Genomic DNA, 26,484 nt, shown 5'->3' with positions numbered 1-26,484 from the left:
CACTTTTTCTGTTTGTAATGAGCCTCTTGGCAGGACAGGACTGTTCTTCTTTACATGCCCGTGCCAAACTCAGAGAATGAATACATGAAAGAGTAAATGACTGAATAATGAATAAGACAGGCACAGGGAAACCCCTACTGAAATGGCCAGAATTTTTCAAAACAAAATTTAGGAGGAACATTTAGTCCCGAGTCAGTGAGAGAAACCTATAATTACTCAGTACACACCAAGTATTTCTTGAAACCACAGTTAACTATATGCCCAGGGTACAACAAGATTCCTCTTCCTCACGTAGAGGACATTTCTCAAGTTGGCAAAATCCTGCTCTCCCTGCTCTCCCTGCATGGAGCAGGCAGGAGCAGACTGTTCCCCAAATGGCAAAGACTTGCTTACAAAATATTTAACTTCTTTTTTTCTAAAATGCACCTCCATCTTTTCGGCGTGGGGCTGCCTGAAGGGAAGAAGTGAACTAACATTCATTGAACACTTATCTTAAGCTAAGCACAGAGATTGGTGCACACAAACTCATGAGTATTTATTCCTCGGCATGCTCTCTATGAGGGAAAGAATATTATTTCTACCTTTCAGAAGGGGGAAATGAGGCTGAGTGGTAAAGCAATTTGCCTAAAGTCACAGAGCTAGTGCTCTGCTCCATTATTCCATACTATCTCCAATGAATCTGCCAAATTCCATTATGTTTTCACATGTATTCCTGAGACCCATGTATCAGGTCTATGGTTCTTTCTATAGCTTTGCAGGAAAACTAGAGCAATTACAATTTTCAAGGCACCAAACACTCTACCTATACACCCACAGCTTGTGTACCCGTCTTTTACAGAAACAAATGCAAATGTGTTCTTTTTGCAGAGTGCTGGGTGAAGGAGAGGAAGAAGGCAGCTTTGCCTGGAATGTGAACTATTTTATCTGATGCATTAATGAGTCTAGCAGAACCCAAAGCATTTCAAGGCAGATGCACTTTGCCATCACTTGTCAATCACAGGCTTCCCCAGGCAGAGGCATTTCAGGCCAAAGAAAAGATCCCTTTGTTCAAAACTGTAACTGGTCCACAGTCAGAGACAAAGGGTCCAGTTTCAATCGGAATCCAAATAACGATTAACAGCCTTTTCATTTGACAGCCTAAAGCAGAACAGTTTCCAAAGTAGAACTTTCTATGAAGCCACTGCACCCCTTTCTTCTGAGTCAGCTCAGTGGTGTGAGGCCTGGAAGAGAACTCACTTTCCTAAAGGCTGGAGCCACAGTGCAGAGTCAGGGCCGGCTGCCCTGCTCTCGGGCCATTGTTTCCTATTCCCTCGGGTGATGTGTCAGCCAGGGTTGATTCTATCTCCCTTCCTAGATCCAGGTAGGAAGTCTTGGTGGCTCTTTGGAGGCTGGATGTTGGAAAGTCACTCACAGATCAGATCTGAAGTATGAATTGTATTTGAACAAGCTAGTTATGGCTTTTCTCTTAGGGAAAATTATAAGGTAATCTGGGCTCCTTTTTTACGTCTTCTTTTCTGCCTCCATATGGCCCATTTCCATAGGTTTTGGACACTTTAGGAAAGGGGGATTCATCATTAAATGGTTATAAACTGGGCAGAAAAGTTAAGAAACCTGGGTCAGCAGCATAGTGTAGAGGACATTAGGTCTGGACACACCCGGTACCATCCTAGTCCGGCACCTACCAGGTGTCTGACCTTGGATGGTCAATATAAGTCACCTCCCTGACCCTCAGTTTCCCTGCTGTAAGACAGGGGCACCGATTCCTACCTTTGGTGGTGTGTGCAGATTAAATGTAAATAAAGTGATTTACCTTGACACAGAGTAGGAGTGCAGTTGAGTGTAGTCAATTCTACTCCTATTTTTACATACTTACCCTTAGACCGTGTGCTTTTGATACTGTTCACTGGCCTATGCTTCTGTTTCCCTACCTCTAAGAAGGGGTTCAGCAACAGAGTTTGATCTCATAACGTGAAGAGGGTGATGTTGCCCATCATGTGTGGGAAAGCTCTCACCTGTGGGTATCTTCGTGGCCTGGAGGGGGGAAGGGAGAGTCTGGCAGAAAACTGGAGCCCCCATTCATCAGAGGTATGGCATACAGGGGACAGGGGGGCAGCAAGAGATCATGATGAATGGAGGCCAGTGGAGGGAGAATCAGATGAGACTGGAGTTGGGGCTGTGAGCAGGGTTCAATCCTTTCCCACTTCCCTCTGCTTGCCCTGCCCTGGTACCTGGCCTCCGTGTGGTGGTGGGGAGTGGGAACATGAGTTCTCAGGAGACAGTGGGAGAGAAGGGAGCAAAAGGCATGAGGGCAGCAGGTCCAGAGGGAAAGGAGCCCAGGTCAGCCACTGGGACTCAAGCAGGCCTCCTATTCATGGGGTCCCTTCCATGGGGCTCGGGAGTCTGCACTATGAAGCCTGCTTGCTTTTGTCTGTTCAGATCACAGAAGGATCAGCCCATTACCCAGGATTCCCTCCATCTGTGTCATGATCTCTGGTTCTGATGAGTTGAGAAGGAATCACAGGATCTTGACATTTCAATCAGGGCTCAAATTCCCACCAGCAGCCAGACACCCACAGCTCCCACCATAGCCAGGCTCGGCAATCTTTCTTCAAGATGGTTTGCTTATCACTTCCGCCAGTCACTTGCCCTGCACTGTTACAGATCCAAACCAGGGCAAGGTCATGGTGTTTCCATAACACCCTGTGCTTTTCTCACTCAAAGCTCTTGCTACACTAGATGTGATGTGTCTGTTTGCTGTCCGCCTTCTTCCACAGACCCTGAGCTCTCTGGGGGCAAGAATCATGTTTTCATTTCTGTATCTTCAATACTACCCAAAGTGGGGTATGAGAAGAGGTACTCAAGACTCTTAAGTAAATATTTGAAAACTAAGATCTGGCCCTTGCCAACTTCTCTTATTTCTTACCATCATCCAGTAGTTGGATACACATAGAAGTCACTTTTCCTGGTATGACAACAGCAGTTAACTTAAGAAAAAAATCATTTTAACATAAATGCTCCAAATAATATGGCACCCCACCTATATCCTCCTTTTTTCTACCCTGTCTAGATCTTGGCCACATTCATGTGCTGTCAAGTCTAGGATAATCTCTACTCTTCCTCCTCATACTTACCAGTGATATCGGCGTGCATTTGCACAAAAAGGGGATTCTTGCTGAGGCCACCACACAGGAAAAGGGTGCTGATCGAGTGCCCTGCTGACTCCATGGCCTCTATAATGAGGCGCGTCCCGAACTTAAAAGGAAAAATAGAAGAAAGCATCAGCATGGTAGCAAAGGGAAATGATATAGAACATTTGCTAAGTGTTTACCCAGCAGTAGAACCTGCACTTGGAGCCTGACATATATATATACTCTCTTAGAAAGTCAGGACTCAAGGAGATTACATTGCTCGTGATAATGCCATTATATTAAGTTGCAGAGTGGGAATTCCAACCTGGGTCTGCCTGATTCCAAAACCTTCTGAATTATTATACCATTTGCTTCTATCAGTAGTCATACATTGACAAAACAAGTTGACAGTGTTAACACAGTTCATTCAACTACACAGATTTGATGAGTATCCACTATGGTCCAGATCCTCTACGATAAACTTTTTGGCACCAGGGGCTAGTTTTGTGGAAGACAATTCTTCCACAGACTGGCGTGGGGTTGGTGGTTTCTGGATGACTCTCATAAGGAACGTGCAACCTAGATCCCTTACATGTGCAGTTCACAGCAGGATTCGTGATCCTATAAGAATCTAATGCTGTGGCTGATCTGACAGGAAGGAGAGCTCAGTTGGTAACATGAGTGATGGGGAGCAACTGTAAATACAGATGAAGCTTCGCTAGCTCACCTGCCACTCACCTCCTGCTGTGCAACCTGGCAGGCTGGGGACCTCTGCTCTATAAGTTATGGGGAATGGAGTGACTGGCAGCTCTGCTCCAAAAAACTCTGTTTCAAAAGATCGCTGCTGGAGATCTCTAAGTCAGTTTTCCTTCCCTAAAGAGGAACTAAAGAAGTTAGTTCCTTGGAAATGGCGCCAACAAACTCAGCAGCAGAAACATGGAAAGAGGGCTCTCATTGCACAAGGAAGGTGAGCCACAAGACTTCAGGCTGGCAAAGGGCTAAAAGAACCTTTGTTATCACCTGAAGCCAGGTAGTGGTTCTAATGAGACGGTTTCCAGTGCCAGAATCCATTCCTCATCAGTCCTTAGTGATCTGAGATGATGCAGAAACCACATGCCCTGTTTGGCTCAAGCTTCACCGTATTTTCATTTCAGCCCTTGTGTCTTCCTATCTTTCGAAAATGTGTTATTTTCATCCTTGTCTTGTTCAGTTCACGAAACTCAGTAAAAACTGATGCTTGACAAGAAGATACTACCATAGGGTCATCAAGGTGAATCTTAATACATAAGTCATTAGTTTTAGGTAGGGTATTAGAGTAGCTAAAAACCATAATTTCCTAGAACATTAAAAAACTGGAAGTCTCCAAATCATCATTTATTTGAGAGAGGATTAAAAACAAAAAGATGAACTGTGATATGATGTTAGGAGGCAGCTGCACAGTGATGTTAGAGAAAGTGGCTCTGGGAAGAAATGAGGGAGAAGGTATTTTGGTGTCACGATAGCCCTTGAGATGTTCAGACAGAGCAACTATGGAGAGTGACCAAGTCCCAGGTGTGCACACAGGAAGTGGCTGAAGCAGATGGAAGAAAAGGTCAAGGGGAAGGAGAAGGTCAAGGGAGAAAGGGAGGTTAAGGATCTGGGAGGTAAGAGATGGTGCAAACACCAAGAAGGTGGGGTGTGGGCTTCACAGGTTCAGTGAAGGTAGACAGTGGTTCTGGTCAGATGGCATTCAAGTGCACAAAGAAGGCGACGACAGCTCAGCTTGAGGACATGCAGTATCTGAGCTTCACCAAAGGAAGGGAAGAGGGTTTAGGAAATCATCAGGATGCAGAAAATCCTGATTGCTGTTGAGTAAATAATGAGGGATGGAGGAGGTCCTAGCAAGGAACCTGGAACTAATAAGCCACCACCAAGTGGAAGAGTTCAGGAAAGGTCAAAAGGAGACACCACATGTCCTACTACTTCCCAGAATCCTTCTTGCTGACATTCATCTTGACTGAGCAGTGCTTGCACCACCAGGAAGGGCCCTGGCCACAGAAAACCAGGAAACTAATCCCATCACCGTAACACCTGAAACTGTGAGCCACGTGGCAGAGCAGTTCTCCTGGGTTCCCTACCCTGCTGCTCTCTGCCCGGGTGCCCCTTCCCAATAAAGTCTCTTGTTTTGTCGGCACGTGTGTCTCCTTGGACAGTTCATTTCCGAGTATTAGACCCCTTTTTGAGTCCTGGAAGAGGTCCCCTTTCCTGCAATAGTGGGGGCAGTTCAGGAGCAGAACCAGGCATTTCCAGCCCACAGGTCTTCAGGTTTGTTGGAGCTATTAGCGAGTCTAGTAAGAATATGGATTAGATAAAACTTGGGCCGCCAAAGATCATCCACAGATGTAGTGTGTTAAAGAAAAGATTAAAACATGTTGTACCCTATAAGACCAGATCCTGCTTATTGAATATGCCTGATTACCCCCAGGTGTTCTTTCTTAAGCTTTTTGCGGCGGTCATGAACCCTCTTGAGAATACGATAAAGCCTACTGACCTCCCCAGAAAAAAGTCATATATAAAATAGTATTATAATTAATTTTAGGAGCCCTACAAATGGCCTTACATCTGCCATGGATCATTTGGTGTCCGTGGATTCCAGGTAACCCTAGTCTACTCTAGGAGCATGAATCTGTACCTAGGAAATAAGAGTATGGCTTTTGAATTAAAAAAACAAAACCAAAAAAAAAAAAACCTGGGAAGGCATTCAGGCATTTTACCTACTTTTAGAATCAAATTCACACCTAACCTTTCCATGACTCAATTCTCATTTTAAAAATGGGAATAAAACATCATATTTTTCATTTGATAACTCCATGGACTGTCTAAAATGTTAATATGCAACGAAAATTTAAAATGTGGTCTTAGACTTGATGAAATACAGAAATATTTACCTTGCAAAGTTGCTGCTGTAGACAGCATATGTAAAGCTCAGAGAAGAGTGTCTAGTACACGGAAGGTATTTAGAAATGAGAGCTATTCTGGTTATTAGCTATAGGCTAAGCACTCTGCTATGCTCTTTAACATCACTTCTAATTTTATGAAAAAAAATCAAAAGCTGCATATTATTATCCCCATTTAGGATTTCCATAATTTGCTTAAAGCCATGCATTCTGCTTCAGGGGAGGGGAAGCTGCCTCCTAACGTGCATGGAGATGCCGTGCAAAATGGATATTTCTGATATTTCTAAAACCAGAAACCTGGGGGCTCATGTGATTAGCAGGCCTGAGAGGAGAGTAACACAAAGCACATTCTCTGGGAAAAGTTGCGAAGCGATCAGAACAAGAGGCGCTCCCTCCAGAGGGGCTGGGATGGCCGGTCTATCCTCCGTGTGGCATTGTCAGCAGGAAATTCCCACTCAGGCTGCTGGTTAGTTACAGGGCCTTCCCTTTCGGCAACTTAAACGCCACTCTGTGTGAAACACTCCACCCTCCTTAAACGCCCCACCAAAGGGCTTTGTGCTAAAATGATTTTGTGCTCACCTTTCTGGAAAAAATGTTTTCACAGAGAAATTTAAATTAAAATTAGGCCGTTCCACTGGGAATGTACAGAACCAAATGCAAATAGAGAGACTTCAAATGCAAATAGTACTTTTAAAGAGTCTATTCTGCAAAGAAAACTATAGATGAACAGGCTATGGATAAACTGGGTGTTTGACAGGTCTTTCAATTAAGCTTGGTCAAGAGAGAATTTCATTTCATGAAGGGTTTTGCATAGTCTCAAATTAACTTCACTACAATATCTCTTTAATTTCATTCTGTTCTTAGAAAATGTCAACCATAGATATTGCTATGGAGAGGAATGTGCTTAAATAACTTTATAATCAATAGGTGTAAGGAATATTCATAGTCAGTGAACACATTTTTTTGAACATCATGGGAAAATCTCTGGTATTAGAATGCTCATTAAAATGCACATTAAAACACACAAATGAACTAAAAGATCAGAACACCCAGATACTTTTGCAAAACAGACCGAACTCCTCACAGTTCAATGGACTGCACAACATAGCCTTATTGAAAAATCTGTCTTCAATTGCCTTTCCTTTGTGGTGCTATAAAGGTCATTAAAACAATGGAGAGAATAAATATGATAGCTTTTAATACATGTACGACCTATTACAAACAAAAGTGATTTGCCAAGTGTGTGGTGTTCTGGAAAATGTAGCTGGCTTCCCCCGCCCCAGCCTTCCCCCACCCATGGCCTGCATTGTACATTCTTGGATTTCTGCTACACTGTTCTTACCAGGAAGGGGACTCTGTGGGACAATCCTGGCCAGATTAATGATGTTTTCTAAAATGTGTCAAATCAAAACTGTTCTTGGGAATGCCTGAAGGCTTATTTCAATCACGTAGCTTTTACAAACTGATCCAAGAGCAATGGTAGCATGGTAACATGAAAGAGCAAAAGCCAGAGAGCAGAAGGACAGAGGTTCAGATTCTGACTCTGCCATGCACTAGCTGTTTGACCTTGGCAAGCAGTGTTCCCTGTCTGTAAAATGAGACAAGCCCACCTACTTACAGGGTTACTCACTGTGGGTAAGGTACCCTGTTTGGTGCCTGGCACAGGCAGTGGGCATCAGTGAGAGGGAACAGGGATGATCATCAGATGATGGTGACCCTTGGCTCATCCTGGGTGGCCTCCTTCTTCATGTTTCCCTCTTAGCAGGGACTCAGAAGGATGAGCCTCATGCAGCGCTGATATTTTCCTAGATTATTCATTTTAATGCCTGTGATTCATTCCACTATAAGACTTTCCACACATTAACATCAGAAAATAAAAGCTCCTCAATACACTGTGTACCCAGGTTTATTTTACAAATCTGTGGGTTTAAATCCCAGTTCTGCCACTTACTAGCGGTATGAAACTGAGCAAGTTAATTAACCTCACTTAGGCTTAGATTCTAATCTTTGGAACAGGGATTATAATTCCTCCCTCATAAGGTAAAGTCATATAATGTATGTAAAATATTTAGCCTACTACCTGGTACATAATATCTCAAAACTGTATCATTTATTATTATTATCTTTACTATAAAGCAAGATCACTAAATAACTACCTTTACTACTGATGCATATTTCTGTTCTCCATTTTTTCATCTTTTCATACTAGTCACTCTTGCCATTTTGAGAGATGTCAGAACTATCCTTTTTTTTTTTTTTAAACCAAGTTCCCATAAATAAAGCAGGCTGACTGGTATTACTGGACTGGACAAGCTCTTATATCAATAAGACAGTTGCTTCAGTAAGTTGTTTCTAGATGAACTTGTTTATAAGCTAAAAAGGATTATTTAATTGTGTTGGCCAACTGGGCTCTTTTATTGTATGTATGTGGTACCTGGGTAAATCCAAACAAAAGGAAAGTACTTTAGTTGATGATATGGACATATAGAAACTATGTATGTAATTCTATTCTTTAAACCAATGAGGATATGAAAGTGGCATGTGGAGAACAGAGTAATTGAATAGCATATAGTTATATCTATATAGCATGAATAAATAAAAGTACTTTGCTTAAGTAGGTATATTTATGAAAAATAAACTATGACTCAGAATTCAGGGAACTGATTCTCCTTTCCTTTAGTCTCCAACTCCCTTTCCAGAGCAGAGCAACTAAGCCTCACTGGATTATTGTTATTTTGGAGTTCCTACCAGCTCTGAGATCCTGAAAGCCATGACTCACTCCCTTCAAATGCACTTTCTAACATGCACATACATGCAATCTTTCATGTTATTTCAGGGTTTAGAGCCCTCCTGTAGCTCACTCACAGATCACCTCTAGACAATGAGTCCTTAGACAGTGATGCTTGACCTTCTAAAAACTTGTTTTCATTTCTGGTTGATCTTCAGTTTAGGAGTTCCTAACACTGAATTCTCCCCTTTCTCCTTCCCTAACCATCCAATGCTTTCGTTTAAGCACCTAATTATAAAAACAAACATTTTCATGTTCCAAGGAAGCTTACTATTTAAAGGAACCCCGGACTGGATGCTTTTGTAAAGTGAACAATATCACATATTTTATAAATCTGGACATTCTTAATGCCAGCTCTTCTTAATGCACAAGAACATGGCATCTGCTTGCTTGCTTCTATTTAATTGAACTTAGAAGACAAAGTAGATAAATGGTAGGTAAGATGTTCTAAGATTTTAACTCCTTTTAGTTCTCAGCTATGTGAAGCTATTAGTAAAGTAGATAAAGATCTTCAGAATTTCCTTCTGGACAAGCATCTATTTTTGGCAAGCTCCCTAGAATCTCTGTCACAACAGCATATGATGTATCCTGGGGGATATGCAGTCTCAACTTTATCAATAGACCTAAATCTCTTTAAAAATGGCATTCAAGTGTCTTACAGCAATAGCTTGAACTGTGGCCAGGTAGAGAATGGCAAGATCATCGAGGTCCTGAGATAGTTTCAATCCAGTGACCTATAGGGATGAAGAAAAGAAAAGATGGAGCCATGGTTAGAGATAGTTCCCATGAAACACGCTCAGATGTGTTTTCTTGCCGAAGCAAGTTCATATGCAAATCCCCTTTTTGTAAGCTGAACGTGAAGCGACTACTAAATTGTTTAATCTCCAGACCTGGAAAAAGTATTCTTTCTTCCCCCAAAGAAAATGCCTTGCGTTGGATTAGAGAAAAACAAACCAAACAGTATAAGGAGATTGTGTGTGGTTTTTCTTAGGAGATTGTGTTTGATATTTATTAGCATGGAATGAATTAAATATTTTTCTTCTTATCTGAAAACATTATTCTTTTATTACCAACACCTATTTTCTTTGGCTTGCAGAAATCAACATGTAGCTCTGGCATTCTAGTAAAAGATGATCTTATTCTGAGTTCTGCTACTGTTAGAAATCAGTGGGGTATTCAGAGTAAACTAACATGTCTCCTATAAATGTTATACCTGCTGCTGCTGCTGCTGCTAAGTCGCGTCAGTCATGTCCGACTCTGTGCGACCCCATAGATGGCAGCCTACCAGGCTCCCCCGTCCCTAGGATTCTCCAGGCAAGAACACTGGAGTGGGTTGCCATTTCCTTCTCCAATGCATGAAAGTGAAAGTGAAGTCGTTCAGTCATGTCTGACTCTTCTCGACCCCATGGATTGCAGCCTACCAGGCTCCTCCATCCATGGGATTTCCCAGGCAAGAGTACTGGAGTGGGGTGCCATTGCCTTCTCTGAATGTTATACCTACTAGGGGATAACTTAGAATCTGTGGTTTGCAAGGGAATTCAATTAAAGTCAATCCAAACCACATGCTTTTTTATGGAGCATGTAAATTTCTGAGAGGTTCCAGGACAACAGGTTACTGGATTTGGGGAGTTTCAAGACTTGTTCATGGTCTCACTTTCATGTCTCCCATTTGTGAAGGTGTTCTCTTGGGACATTTCTAGAGGGTGAAGACTGCCGGTTTCTTTAAGTCTAGTCCGAAGCTGGTGGGCATCAGTGCCACAGTTCACTTCAGATTTTCATGACAAAATTAATTTACATCCAGTACTCCTGCCTGGAAAATCCCATGGATGGAGGAGCCTGGTAGGCTGAGGGCCATGGGGTCGCTAAGAGTCGGACATGACTGAGCGACTTCACTTTCACTTTTCACTTTCATGCATTGGAGAAGGAAATGGCAACCCACTCCAGTGTTCTTGCCTGGAGAATCCCAGGGACAGGGGAGCCTGGTGGGCTGCCGTCTATGGGGTTGCACAGAGTCGGACATGACTAAAGCGACTTAGAAGCAGCAGCAGCAGCAACGGTATTTACATTTCTGAGTTCAATGAAGTGGTGACATGCAGCCTGCACTAAAACGGGGGAGCCTAGTGGTCTACCCAGGTCTCTGTCCTTCAATCGCTCCAGCCCCATTTATCATTTTCTCCAGATTCCACCCCCGGCCAGGATTAAGGCGTCAGCCTTGGCCTGTTACAGGGCACAGATATCCCTCCACTACTCAAACCAGAAACCTGGGAGCACTTTCCCCTGACTTCCCTCTCCCTTCTTGTGTTTAATCAGTCTCCAAGTCTTGTACATTTGAGCTCCCAAATTTATTTTGAATCCATCCCCTCTCTTCATCTTGTCAGTCACTTCCTTAATCCAGGTCCTTCCGCACATTCTTCCTGATTGCTGAAATAGCTCCTGATCAAATCTCCTTGTTTCCAATGGGGCTTGCTCCTCTCTACAAGGGAGCTAGTGCTTATTCTCAAAAGTAAACTGATCATGTGAAAAATTCTGCCCCCATTGCCTTCAGTCTGAAGGCACCTTCCCTGTCTTCTGTGAGTGATTCTGCCCATGGTCAATCCCGCTCTCTTCCCCAGTGTCTCATCTTTTCTATTCTCACTTAACATCCTGTGTTCCGGCTGTTTTTTTTTTTTTTGGGGGGGGGTGGGTTGCTGATAGCTGAGTGGGTAAAGAATTCGCCTGGAATGCAGGAGATATAGGAGGTGTGGGTTCGATCCCTGGATCAGGAAGATTCCCTGAAGTAGGAAATGACAACCCACTACAGTATCCCTGCCTGGAGAATCCCACGGACACAGAAGCCTGTCAGGCTGCATTCAGTGGGGTTGCAAAAAGCGAGACACGACTGAGCACACGGCACATGCACATGCTTATTTATTTATTTATATTTTAACTTTTTGGCTGCATAGCCTGTGGGATCTAGTTCCCTGACCAGGGATCTAACTCACGTCCCCTGCAGTGGAAGCACAGGGTCTTAACCACTGGGCCACCAGGGAAGTCACCCAGCTGTTCTGATTACTCATCTAAGTCTGCTAAAGTGGGTATTCCTGAATTCAGTAGAGCTACCTGCTGATAGAGGGCAGATTATGGAGCCACTCAATGATAGTAGTGGTGTTGATATGAACACAAAGGAGCATGGGAGGTTTGAAGGAGAAACCAGAAAGGAGCTCTTGGGGTACATATTCTCCAGCCAAGAACTCGGAAGGAACATCTCTCAGAAAGTTCTCCAGAGGCCTAAATATGCAGTAAGAATGTTGGAACTAGGAGAACATGAACCACACTGATAACATAGAGGTTTATGACACAGAGGAGAAAGCAGTTTGCTTAAGAGAGAATCCAGAGGTTCATGGAAGCCAGAACCCAGGTGTTCTGACAGACTCTGTGTTACTCACCACAGTACCTCCCATGCCTGCCACTGACCTGGTACACAGCAGCACTAAGCTAACACTTGGTGAATGTGTGGCGCTTCAGTGCTCCTTTTTCTTTATGAATGCCATTCTCTCTTCTAACATCCTATCCCTCTCTGTCATATACAATTATAAAAGTGAAAAAAAAAGCAAAAGTGTTAGTTGTTCCTGTCATGTCTGACTCTTTAGGACACCATGGACTATAGCCCACCAGGCTCCTCTGACCATGGAATTCTCCAGGCGAGAACACTGGAGTGGGTAGCCATTCCCTTCTCCAGGAGGTCTTCCCAATAGAGGGATCAAACCTGGGTCTCTTGCACTGCAGGAAGATTCTTTCCTGTCTGGGCCACCAGGAAAGACAGTATCTATTCCCTCAGCCCCTCATAAATTCACAGAGGTGGAGTGGGTATATTTTCTCCACACCCCAAGAAAGAAAAACACTGGACCATCACTTAATAGTTGCTTACCCCATGCTCTTCCCCCTCCCCGAACCTCCACACTTTCTCTTCCTCATCAGAGAAGTGATTTCTATGAGACTGCAGTAAAAGAAAGTAAGTTAAAGTATTAAGTTGCTCAGTCATGTCTGGCTCTTTGAAACCCCATGAACTGTAGCTTGCCAGTCTCCTTTGGAATTCTCCAGGCAAGAATACTGGATTGGGTAACCATTCCCTCCTCCAGGGGATCTTCCTGACTCAGGAATCAAACCCAGTCTGCAGGAAGATTCTGCCAGCAGAACCCTCATTGCAGGCAGACTCCTTACTGTCTGAGACACCTGGGCAGCCCCAAGAATACTGGTGTGGATAGCCATTCTCTTCTCCAGGGGATCTTTCCAACCCGGGAATCAAACCAGGGTCTCCTGCATTGCAGGCAGATTCTTTACCATCTGAACCACCTGGGTTGCTATTTCCTACTCCAGGGGAATCTTCCTGACCCAGAGATTAAACTCGTGTCTCCTGCATTGGAGGCAGATTCTTAATCACTGCACCACCTGGGAAGCAGAAGAAGTGACCCTGTAGGTTATATGGGGCTGTTGTGTGATTTAGAAAACGGTGCTCCTGCTAGGTGGACTAAATGCAAGACATTCCATCGAGAAGAGTGAATTATAAAAAGCAGCAGAGTGGACAGGATTTCAGCCCTGCCCTAAGGCCCCTCAGCCAAACACCCTCTGTGAACACCAGCCCCAGGGAGTGCAGTGGTGCTTGGTAAAGATCACAAGTCATAAGTGGTCTCTCTTTCTCTCTTCTTCACAACTGGCCTGACCTCAACAGGGTAGGAAAAGTTATTGGGCCACGGTTTAGAGCTCTCTTTCAGAGTCAGTCCAATAGGTAGTCTAGCTTTGGCTTCCTCTCGCTGGCTATCAGTGAGGTGTGAATCAGACCATGGTCCTCCATGTGGTTGGGTACGAGTCTGTTTGGCAGACCAACATCCATCCACAGGAGGGTCCTGAATGCCACATGTGGATAAACTGTGATGGAGGGTTTTGACTTTTTATATAGACCATTTTCCTATTAATTTATTAGGGCTCTGTATAATAACATTGACGATGTAACTGGTTCTGATACTCTTCTCAATTAGTAAGAACCCATGAGAGAGGAGGACTAAAATACCACTAGATTGAGTTTTCTTAATCCCAGCAACTATTCAGGAGAACTTCCCCAACGTATCTATATTCAAACAAAAAGATACGATGAACCCTTCTCTAAATTCTGAGTGTTTTCAAAGCTCAGAAATCATAGGGAAGAAAAGAGAAGATAGTTTCTTTTCTTCAGAAATGGAGAATGAGATGATCAAGGTAAATGAGTACTAAATTTAACTCTTGAGCTGGTTTACTAGTAGCTATGGCAAAAAAAGAAACATGAGGGATGGCACAGCCTTTCATTTATGACAAATAAAACATATCACTCTTCAAGAGAAACAAAATTATTCCTGGGGAGGAATTTATTACATGGACCATCATATGGAAGGCCTTCAGTATCAAAAGGGAGTAATAAGCAAGAATGGTTCTCCCATGGCTATTTCCAACATTCCCTCACCACTAATACCAGAGACATGAGTTGAAATGTGACTCAGTGAAAGACACTTCTCTCTAAACTGTGAAATTACTATGGCCCAGGGTCCCTGCTTTCTTGACATCTCACCTTATTTGCCAATGGAGACAGTAGAAGAACAGATAATCATTTGATTCTCCCTCAAGTATCAGGCATCCCAGCCTCATCTTGACAAAAATCAAATGACAGTCAACACAAGATGGAACTTTCTAAGGTGTGACTGTCATGTGGACCACTCAGGAGGCTACAGAGGACCCTCATGGAGCTATCATGGCAAGAGGTGTCAGAGCCCTGGAGATGCCAGGATGTCCTGGGGGAGGCACAGCTTTGCAACCAGCCAGAAAGCTGGAACAGGCCAGAGGAGCCGATACTCTTGGCTGAAGGCTGAATGGCTCCATCAGTAAGAAGATATGAAAAGGAAGCATAACTGGAAGGAATCTGTTTATAGATGCACATGTGCCTGTTTCAAATGCTTGGGAGAGAGTGAAATGAGTGGGGAAGCCCCCATGGAGAGTTCCAATGGTAAGCATATTTTATTTATTTTGACTATTGTGAAATGAAGACTGTAACAGAAAACATTCATAATTAATATTTAGAGCATATGGTGGCCAAAGAGACGTGAACTGCAATGGATAATTTCAACCTCCTAGGTACGATTATAAAACACTTATGTAAATACTATTGGGATTTATAAAGGTGAAAGAAAGACGATACACTTTGGAGTAAGATGTTCTCTCTGATTGACGGCAGGACAATTGTGAGTTTTGTTGTCTGAGCCTCAGTTTTTTAAATTCTGTAAAATAAGAATAATAATACCTCAAGGTATTTAATAATTAAATGAGTTATCATTTGCAAAGCATCTAACCTTTTATGCAAGCTGTACCAAATCGACAAGAGCTAGACACTTATAGCGCTTAATAAATGTTCATACTCTTCCCTTTTCTCTTAATAAATGTTCACTTCTGTTCTTCTGAATTACATGAGCGGCTCAATCTCATTCACTAATTGGGATATAGAAACAAAAGATCTCCTGCAACATGCTGTGGGTACTCCCAGGGTATCAGCGATGGGGACTGAAGACCAGTAGTGGTATAGGGTGGGGAAGGCAGAGCAGAAAGAGTGCTGGGTGTCAGATCAGGATCACGTGAGACGTCCAGGAGTGTGGAGAAGCAGGGTGCCCCGATGAGCGGCCAGCAATAGGACAGTGGAAGACTCACTTTCAAGGACTTCTTGGAGAAGCCTTAGTCCTTATCAACCTACACACTTCCGTTCATTCTGTGAAAGGAAAGACACATGATCTTCACCCTAGACTTCAGCTGAAATCCTGTACCCCCCAGGCAGCTGTGTGAACTTGGGTTTCTCTCTTAACGCTTTCCTGAGGTCTGAGTTAAAGGCAGATTTCCTGTGATCCAACTTCTAGTTACTGAGCTTTTGGTGGGGGCCCAGCAATCTGCATTTTTAGCAAGGCCTGAATGCATGATAAATTGTAGGAACAATTGCCCTAAACCTTGGTTATGTCAATTATAGGTCCATAGGCCACGGAGTAGTTGAGATTATAAACAAAGGTCTATCAGTAATTTAGTTAGCTAAGTTTTTCCCTTCTTAGTTGTTCAAAAAATTAAGTGATTATGTATATTGGTAAGAAAAAAAATGCTTAGAAATAGAGCTCAAGGGGTTTCTAAACATTATGAAAGACAAGAAAACGGGATTCTTTGTCATAAGATTTTCTAGGGTCATCAGAGTTTGATGGAGTATCCAAGGCTCAAGGGAATTGACTGAAAACTTTTCAGAACACAAAGGAATAAGAAACGCTCTGCTGTTCAGTCAGTAATGAAGGAGATGATGGGCATATAGCAAGGAAATAAGGAGGATCAGAGAAAGATTTCCGGTAAACCTCTGGAGAGAGGCCAGAGATTGGAGAACAGGTCTCAGATAGTCAGCAGCCTGGAAGAGAAAGGGAGATAAAATTTCCCCAAAATATTTATAGGTTATCAGTATCGGGGATGGAGACCAACACTTGGCATTGTCAAAAACTCATCCAGAAATGGGAAATGCATATAAATGTATTAACACAATGTGATAGGCCAAATTTAGGTTAACATCCCCTGACTATCCTGCTGCTGCTGCTAAGTCACTTCAGTCATGTCTGATCCTGTGTGACCCCAGATGGCAGCCCACCAGGCTCCCCTGTCCCTGGGATTCTCCAGGTAAGAGCACTGGAGTGGGTTGCCATTTCCTTCTCCAATGCATGAAAGTGAAAAGTGAAAATGAAGTTGCTCAGTCATGTCTGACTCTTAGTGACCCCATGGACTGCAGCCCACCAGGCTCCTCGGTCCATGGGACTTTTCCAGGCAAGAGTACTGGAGTGGGGTGCCATTGCCTTCTCCCCTGACTACTCTACCAAACACTAATTTGGGCACTGCTATAAAGGGCTTTTGCAGATGGAACTGGTTACTAGCCAGTTGATCTTAAAATAGGGATATTACCCTGCATTATCCATTTGGGCCCAATGTAATCCTGTGAGCTATTAAAAACAGAAAAGGAAGACAGAAGAGTCAGTCAAGAGATACAGTAGAATAATGTAGGAGAGATGAGGTAGAAGTGGAAATTAGAGAGATTCAAAGCATGGGAAGGACTTGATCTGCCATTGCTGGCTCTGAAGATGGAGAAAGAGGACGATGAGCCAAGGCATTCATGTGGCCTCTCAAACCTGAGGATCCCTAGCTAACAGCTATGTTGGAAACAGGCACCTCTGTCTTACAACTGCACAGAGCTGAGTTTGGCCAACAACTTGAAGGATTTGATAGCAGATTATTCCCAGAACCTCCCTTAGTTCTGGTCTTGTGAAAACAGGAGCAGAGAAACCAGTTGGGCCAGCCTGGGCTTCTGACCTACATAACTGTGAGATAATAAATTTAAGCCTTGAACTTCCCTTGTGGACCAGGGGTTAAGAATCTGCCTGCCAACGCAGGAGACAAGGCTTTGATACGTTGTCTGGAAAGATTCCACATACCATGGAGCAACTAAGCCTGTGCACCTCAACCACTGAGGCCTGAGCAACAAGAGAAGCCACCACCATGAGAAGCCTGAACACAGCAAAGGGGAGCCCCACTCGCCACAACTAGAGAAAGTGCGTGCGTAGCAACGAAGACCCAGCAGAGCCAACGTTAGATGAATCATTTACAAATAAATATAAAAAATACATTTAAGCCACTAGGCTTGTGGTAATTTATTCCAGAAGCAATGGACAACTAATACACATATGACAACGGGAGAACGGACTGACATTCTCCTTCACAGCCTATTTTGTTGGTGAACTCTGTACCAAGAACACTAGTCCATTTGCTGTTTCCCAGATGTACCAGGTGGAGTAGGAAGTGGCAACCCACTCCTGTATTCTTGCATGGAGAATTCCATGGACAGAGGAGCCTGGCAGGCTACGGTTCATAGGACCGCAAAGAGTTGGACATGACTGAAGCGACCTAGCACAGCGCAGCACAGATGTACCAGGTACTTCACACCTTCATCTGCCTTGCTTCTGATGTGCTAAACCTAAGTCTAAAAAATCTAAATCTAAAATAATCATATATTTTAATATGCACTTAACAAGGCTGTTTTGGTCAACAGTCCTGGTTCACATTTGCTGTCATATAACCCTGTCTTGGATTTACACACAACTTGGATCCCATCCTGGGTCCTCTGGCCTTAATTATTTCCCATTATTCATCTCTTAGGTCTTCCTGGCAGATTTCCACCTGATTTACTCCTCAATCTTTTATCATGATACACTATCTTGAGAAAGGATCCTGTTCACAATCCACACTGCCCCCTAGCCCCAGTTTTGTCATTTGGTGCATACAGGGAAGATAAAAAGCACTAAGAAAAGACTGATTCTATACTGCAATTAAAAAAAAAAAAATCACTAAACTAAGGGAGAAATATTTCAGACAGATTGAAAACAGAACAAAAGGAATGCCAAAAATACAAAGATTAAATTTTTCATTTGAGAATGTCAGTGACCTCGGTTTGAACTGACTGGGTTCTACTACTACTTCTGGTCTTTTCTTCCCTGAGTGAATTACTTAGACTCTCTGACCCTCAATTTCTCCACTGTTTTCAATGTGGTAATAATACTGTCTTGTAGGGTTATAAAGAAAGCTGGTGATGATGCTTGGAAGGCACCTATCATGGTGCTTGGTAGGTCATGATTCCTGAAAAAAAAAGCACCTATTACAAATCATCATACTAGCTGGTAAATTAGTTGCTTTAATAAAAAAAATACATTATCTGAAAACCAGTTAAATGATACTGAAGATATTAAACTTCATTATAAGAGTCAATTTTTCATAGGCAAAAACAATATGTGAAAGAATGGTACATAAAACAATATTAAATCAGAACAAAAAAAATCAATAAACTCATGTCAAAGAGTCCATGTGTTTCCAAGGCTTACAAATATATCATTCAAACGCTGCTTAATTGGTCCTGAGCTTCCAACTCGATCATCTATCTCCCAATCAGGTGAAGCCACAGGGATACAGCCTCTGGCTTCTCTGCACACACTCGCCAGAATTGCTGACTCCCCCACATCTGACTCTGTTCAGCCATGTCCGTCTCTAGCTGGGAGTCAGTCCTCTGGGAACTGGCTAAGATCTCATAGTGCTTCTTTCCTGACTCCCTCCTAGTTTTCCACACGCACGTTGCACTGTGCTTGTTTTGAAGAGCCCTTGGAACAGCGCTCAACCTCTCCAGCAGTTTGAGCAGCATATGGCCTTATGTTAGAAATCACAGCTCTTCAAAGAACCAGAAAATAACTTTCCGTTCTGGGTAGTGTTGTACTTGCAAAATGAAGCAGGGAAAACACGTTTCAGCCAATTGGTGAATGTGGTGTGTTCTCACCTCCCAGTATGTCTCTGAGGTAATTTACTTCTCTGAGTGGGCGTTTCAGGAAAGGAATTTTTTTAAAACCCACCATAACAAAGAGGGCATATTGATTTGAGAATAAACACTGGTTGTGTACACAAGGAGGCAAGGACTCTTTTACAACTAAGGCACAGCAAAGGGGAGTTTCCTATCATATTGATGATGAAACTGAGGGCTGATAATTTAAATACTCAAGTGTGAAGCGTTCTCAGTCACTCAGTTGTGTCCGAATCTTTGTGACCCCATGGACTGTGGCCCACCAGGCTCCTCAGCCCAGGGGATTTTCCAGGCAAGAATACTGGAGTGGGTAGCCATTCCAGGATCCCCTGGGAAGACCTCAGGGATGGAACCCATGTCTCTTACGTCTGTGGCATTGGCAAGTGGATTCTTTAGCACTAGTGCAACCTGGGAAAGAGAAGGCGAATCTCTAACCTTGTACGAAACATGGTTCCTGTGATGGACCAAGTGATTGTTTAGTTTCTCTAGCTGATTGTTTGTGGCTGGAGGCCTTGGTGGCTGGTAGGTACCATCTGTTCTGAGCCTAAAGTGGATGGCTTGTGACCAGCTGCCTGGGATTCAAAGGCCATCTTGTAAACATGCAAGTAAGGGCCACTAAGCAGGACCTACAATTCAAAAGTAGCTGCCGTTGCTGTCTGTCTGCTGTGTGACAGTCTCTCCATTTGATTCTGACAATGACCCTGCAAGGAAGCCTCTGCTGCCCCTGCTTACTGACAGGCAGACGGACCTCACAGAGCTAACCTCAGAGGTCACACACAGCTGGCACATTTTCAAGCTACGTCTGACTTCAAATCCTGGGCTCACTTTATTGTTTCACTTGAGTAAAAGCTATCCAACCAATTTTCACTTGACTAAAAGCTATCCAACCAATCATTCAAAATAAAAATCACACATACGTCTACTATCTAAGACACACAACCATTACTGGTGGTATTTAGCTTCATCTCTATGACCACATGACCACATCATACCTCTTTAAAAAGTATTGTTTTTGTTTTTAAAGAACCTAGAATCATTGGTGTTAAACGTTTTGATGTTGACTGCTGTTACCCAGCCTCCTTTCAAACATCAGATGCATGACCCTTACCTCTCCATGCCTCATTTATCAAGTGGCAAGGAGAAATATTTACATAGGTGGCTACTCGGTTCAAGCATACTATTAAGTTGCCCACCCTCTAACCATCGCTCTTTTGAGTCCAGTGCCACAGGTCAATCCTGCATCACTGAAGGAGAAATGAAACAGCTAGTAACATGGCAGGAAGCCAACTCTTACCAGAATAAAAGAAAGTGATTCCTATCAAGCTTCATGGAAGGATTCCTGAGTTTTACCCTGTTCTATTTAAGAGGGTAGGCACCTAAAGTGGAAGGGTTTAGAGTCAGATCAAACCAGGAGTGGTGATTACTTCTGAAATCTGAGTCAGTGAGGGTGGAAAGAAAAACAGGACTATTATTGAGAAAAGATAGGGTTAGAGCTTAAATCCAAGAATCAGGGTAAGGGGAAAAATGGGAGAACAAGCAAGAAGGCTAGTGGTCAGATAGGAGGTGACATTGACTGAGTGAAATAGATTTCAGTGTGAAATCATGCATGATAGAGCTCTGGGGACTCCTTTTTATAGTCAGTGCATCCCATGAAGTCCAGAGGTATGAGTTAAGGAAGTCTCGGGATAGGTTACCCACTCCAGCATTCTCAGGCTTCCCTGATAGGCTTCCCTTAGGCTCAGACAATAAAGAATCCTCCTGCAATGCAGGAGACCTGGGTTGGGAAGATCCCCTGGAGGAGGGCATGGCAACCGACTCTAGTATTCTTGCCTGGAGAATCCCCATGGACAGAGGAACCTGGTAGACCAGTGTCCATGGGGTCGCAGAGTTGGACATGCTGCTGTTGCTGCTAAGTCACTTCAGTCATGTCCGACTCTGTGCGACCCCATAGACGGCAGCCCACCAGGCTCCCCCGTCCCTGGGATTCTCCAGGCAAGAACACTGGAGGGGGTTGCCATTTCCTTCTCCAATACATGACTGAGCGACTAGGCATAGCACACAGCACATGGGTGTGCATCCTAAAAGCTGGGATTCCTGTTTTCATCTAAGCTCTGCTGCTTCTTGGTGTTGTGACCTTGGCAGGTCACGGTTCCTTCCTCCCTTGGCAAGTGAAGGCTGCAATAATTGCTTAACCAGAAGGCAATTATTCAGTGCCCATCTTTGATCTAAGCACTGTTGAAATTAGAAACAAAATAAGCCATACAATCCTTACAATAAGCCTTACAATCAAAAATTTTTTCTAATACATTTAAAGCACATGTTGCTTTGTGACAGCTCTGATCTTATTTTTTTAGTACAAATTATGAATTTTGCATTCAAATCTTCAATGTAGGTTTTAATCTTGCTGCTATATTTTCAGTTGTCTTTATTATTTCCTTTGTTTTCTCATTCCATTGGCTCTCTATCTGAACTCACTTTTTTCTAATAAGTTTCTGCCCTCTTTCACAGAGATGTGCTTTGAAAAAAAATCCTATTGAATATGCCGAGAAGTTTTAAAATATTCTCTTTGGTTTCAGTAGTAAGTAATTTTTAAGAGGCCTTTCCCTTAAGCATTCAAAATGGTATTTCTTTTACTTTATATGCAACATGTTTTTCCTAAGGGACTCACTTTATTACTATTTTTTTAATTCACTTTTACTAGGGCACTATACATATTCAGTATTTCCCAGCACACTATACACATGATTTACTCTCAGCCTCACTCACTGTAACTTGGGTTTGCCTCTTCAGATCTTTAGCTAGTTGCAAATTCCCAGAGTCTAGCAGTTTTTATTTTGTGTAGCTTTGTTGGCCTGAGGGGGATGACCACTGCCTGGCTTTCTGACCCTAGAGCAGATGACAGACATGTAAAGCTACCCGCCTGTCAAATTCACAGAGTTTCCCTATCTCTGCCCCACTAAGAGAGTCCGATTCAGGGTCCTCAGACCGCAGCCCATCAGCATACATCCTAAATCAGCCTTCCAGCCCAGCTGGCTACTTGGGTTGGCAGTTTTCTAATGGACTGAACTGAAAGGGAAGATAAGGTCTGGGTTCTGGAAGAGTTCTGGGAAACTAAGCGCACTGGCTGCTTCCAAAAAGCAAAGCAAAACAAAACAAAAAACCTTAACCATCAGCATTAGAGTAGAGGGATGACTGCTCTGTTTTTAGGCTTAAAGGGACCTTGCATTTTTAAGCTAGGGACCAGGAAGTGGAGAGGTCCCAACTTTTGCAAGGCTGATGGTTTATTTTGTTCATATGTCAGACATTATATTTCTCAAACAAGTTATTAAATACATTTAACCTTTTTGATTCTGTAAAACCTTCCCAGATTCTCCCTAAGAGTGTCAATTCTAGTTTTTCTAGTTGAATGTCATCTCAATTGTTTAAGTCAGCACAAGTTTATGCTTTTTTCTTGCACCTTCATAGATATTTTCAAATGAAGCAGAGAAAGGCTGCATCAGGGTTTGTTGCCCAAATGCCACCTAAAAGATTCAAACTCAGGCATTTACTGAGTACCTCCTTTGGCTTGTGGGACTTCCCTGGTAGCTTAGATGGTAAAGCATCTGCCTACAATGTGGGAGACCTGGGTTCAATCCCTGGGTTGAGACGATCTCCTGGAGAAGGAAATGGTAACCCACTCCAGTATTCTTGCCTGGAAAATGCCATGGATGGAGGAACCTGGTAGGCTACAGTCCATGGAGTTGCAAAGAGTTGGACACAACTGAGCGACTTCACTTTCACTTTTCCTTTGGCTTGTACAGATGTCTGTATTACAGTATATACATATACACAAATACACACACACTCACACATGTACAATATTATTCCCCCAATTATCATGTGAACTTGGAACAGGTACAGTTTCTTTTTAAGTCTGTTTCCCCTCAGTTTAGCCTAGCCCTGCACATAGTAGGTGATCAATAAAGGGTAACAGAAAAGAGCCAACCATGGAGAGAGAAAAGAATTGGGAGAGTGTGCTGTTGGTGAAGCAGAAGAACAGGGAGTGGCCACTGGTTCTTTGAGAGATTTTTTATTACCTAGATAGAATGCTAAGTGCAGTCTATCACTGGTTAGACAGTGACATATGGACCCCGAAATTGTAAACATTCACCCACCATGCTCTCCCCGCCTCTAGAACACTGCACTGTTATGAACACTGTTCGTAAACCCTGTTTTCTATTTCACTCAGTCAATGTCACTTCCTATCTGAAGCTTTTCTTGACTGCTGAGACCATGGTGGGCCATCATTTTCTATATGTCTATAGAGCCTTGGACAGTGAGTGGCATCTGGAGCTTGAACTTGCATCCCCATTGCCTGTTTATATAAATCATATATTGTTCATGGGATTGTTCATCCCTACTGGGATTTTCTTAGTAGGGCTTGGCACAAAGTAGGCATCAAATAAATTTTTTCCGAATGAGTGTTGCAGAAAGTAGTCACTGTAGGTTCTGGCAAAAGGATAAAATGACAAATAGATTCAGGGTGATTATTTGGATGTTATCCAAAACTGGACTGAGGGAAAGAGATTTGAACATAGATACAAAAATCCTCAAGAAAATACTAGCAAACTGGATCCAACAACACATCAAAAGGACCACACATCATGATCACGTAAGGTTTATCCCCAGGATGCAAGGATTTTTCAATATACACAAATTAATCTAATTCTTTGAAAACTGATACAAATGTGATACAAACTGAAGAATAAAAACCATATGATCATCTCAATAGTTGCATAAAAAGTTTTCAACAAAATTCAACACCTATTTATGATTAAAAACTCTCCAGAAACTGGGCATAAAAGAAAACTATCTCAACATAATAAAGGCCATATATGACAAACCCACAGCTAACATCATACTCAATGGTGAAAAACTAAAAGCATTTCCTCTAAGATTAGGAACAAGACAAGGATGTCTACTCTCGCCACTTTTACTCAACATAATTTTAGATGTCCTAGCCATGGCAATCAGAGAAGAAAAAAGAAATAAAAGGAATCCAAACTGGAAAAGCAGAAGTAAAACTGTTTGCAGATACATGACACTGTACATAGAAAATCCTAAAGATGCTATCAGAAAACTACTAGAGCTCATCAATGAATTCAATAAAATTGAAGGAAACCAAAGAATATGCAAAAACCTGTTGCATTTCTATACACTAACAATGAAAGATCAGAAAGAAAAATTAAGGAAACAATCCCATTTACCACCACATCAAAAAGAATAAAATACCTAGGAATAAACCTACCTAAGGAGGCAAAAGACCTGTACTCTGAAAGCTATAAGACACTGATGAAAAAAAACTGAAGATGACACAAACAGATGAAAAGATATACTATGTTCTTGAATTGGAAGAATTAATATTGTCAAAATAACTATACTACCCAAAGCAATCTACAGAATCAATGCAATCCCTATCAAATTGGCAATTTTCAAAGAACTAGATAAACAAAATTTTAAAATGTGTATGGAAACACAGAAGACTCTGAATAGCCAAAAGAATCTTGAAGTAGAATAGAGCTGGAAGAATCATGCATCCTGACCTCAGACTATATTACAAAGTTACAGTAATCAAAGCAGTACAGTACTGGCCCAGCAGAAATATAGATCAATGGAGCAGGATGGAAAGCTCAGAAATAAACCCACACATCTGTGTTCAATTATTCTATGACAAAAGAGGAAAGAATATACAAGGGAGAGAAGACAGTCCCTTCAATAATCGGTGCTGGGGAAACTGGATAGCTATATGTAAAAGAATAAATTAGAACATTCTCCAATACCATACAAAAAGAAGCTTGAAATGGATTAAAGACTTAAATATAAGACCAGATAGTATAAAACGCTTGGAAGAAAACAGACAGAGCACTCTTTGACATAAATATCAGCAATATCGTTCTGGATCCATCTCTTAGGATTAATGAAAACGAAAACAAAAATAAACAAATGGGGCCTAATTATACTTAGAAGCTTTTTCACAGAAAAGGAAACCATAAACAAAACAAAAAGACAGCCCACAGAATTGGAGAAAATATTTGCAAATGAGGTAACTGACAAGCAATTAACCTCCAAAACACACAAGCAGTTCATGCATCTCAATCTAAAAAACCAGACAACCTAATCAAAAATGGGCAAAACATCTAAATAGATATTTCCCTAAAAAGACATACAGATGACCAGAAAGCACATGAAAAGATACTCAACACTACTAATTATTTGTTGCTGTTGTTCAGTTGCTAAGTCATGTCTGATTCTTTGTGATTATTAGAGAAATGCAAATCAAAATGCAATGGGTCATCACCTCATCAGTCAGAATGGCCATAATCAAAAACTCTACAAACAAAAATGCTAGAGAGGCCGTGGAGAAAAGGGAACCCTACTACATTGTTGGTGGAAATGTAAGTTGGTACCGCCACTATGGCGAACAGTATGGAGGTTTCTTAAGAAAACTAAAAACAGAACTACCACATGATACTTCAATCTCACTCCTGGGCAAATATTTGGAGGAAACCATAATTTTAAAGATACAGGCACCCCAACATTCATCGCAGCACTATTTACAATAGCCAAGACATGGAAGCAACCGAAATGTTCATTGACAGATGCTGAATGGACAAAGAAGATGTGGTACATATATAAAATGGAATATTACTCAGCCATCCAAAAGAATGAAATAATGCCATTTGCAGCAACACGGATGGACACTTTTTATATCACTAAAAAAAGTGACATAAGTTGGACAGAGTAAGACAAATATCAATGACATTACTTATAGGTGGAATCTAAAAAAATAATACAAATGAATTTATTTGTATAACAGAAACAGACTCACAGGCTTCAAAAACAAAACTTATGGTTGGAAAGGTGTTGGGGAGGGATGAATTAGGCGTTTGGGATTAACATATATACACTACTATGTATAAAATAATCAACAAGGACCTACTATATAGCACAGAGAACTCTACTTAATGTTCTGTAGTAACCTATATGGAAAAAGAATCTGAAAAAGAATAGATATATGTATATGTATAACTGAATCACTTTGTACACCTGAAACCAACACAGCATTTTAAATCAGCTATACTCCAATATTAAATAAAAATTTTTTTAAAAAATGAGATTTGGGGAAAAATTTCTAGCCTAGGATTTCCTTTCTTGTATCTTATCTAGGTCATCTTCTCCTTCCAG

General features: G+C 42.1%; 1 protein-coding gene across 26 annotated transcripts in view; it reads right to left on the bottom strand.

Moving 5' to 3' along the window:
* The window catches only part of FGGY (FGGY carbohydrate kinase domain containing), a 532,748-nt gene that overhangs the window by 120,684 nt on the left and 385,580 nt on the right, over positions 1-26,484 (bottom strand). For all 26 annotated transcript variants that reach the window (XR_015160120.1, XM_086390249.1, XM_086390248.1 and 23 more), the window contains 2 exons: positions 9,512-9,586; positions 3,132-3,252 (listed from right to left, as the gene is read on the bottom strand). Coding sequence is in view for 25 of the 26 variants with exons in the window: in XM_086390249.1 (XP_086246375.1) it covers positions 3,132-3,252; positions 9,512-9,586 (196 nt within the window). In the remaining variant the exon portion in view is untranslated. The remainder of the gene's footprint in view (positions 1-3,131; positions 3,253-9,511; positions 9,587-26,484) is intronic.

The sequence above is a fragment of the Bos grunniens genome, chromosome 3 (genome assembly GCF_055505025.1).
Source record: "Bos grunniens cultivar Pamir isolate PY7600 chromosome 3, Bosgru_T2T1.0, whole genome shotgun sequence".
In the NCBI taxonomy this organism is placed as follows: domain Eukaryota; kingdom Metazoa; phylum Chordata; class Mammalia; order Artiodactyla; family Bovidae; genus Bos; species Bos grunniens.
This window is presented reverse-complemented; position numbering and strand designations above follow the sequence as displayed.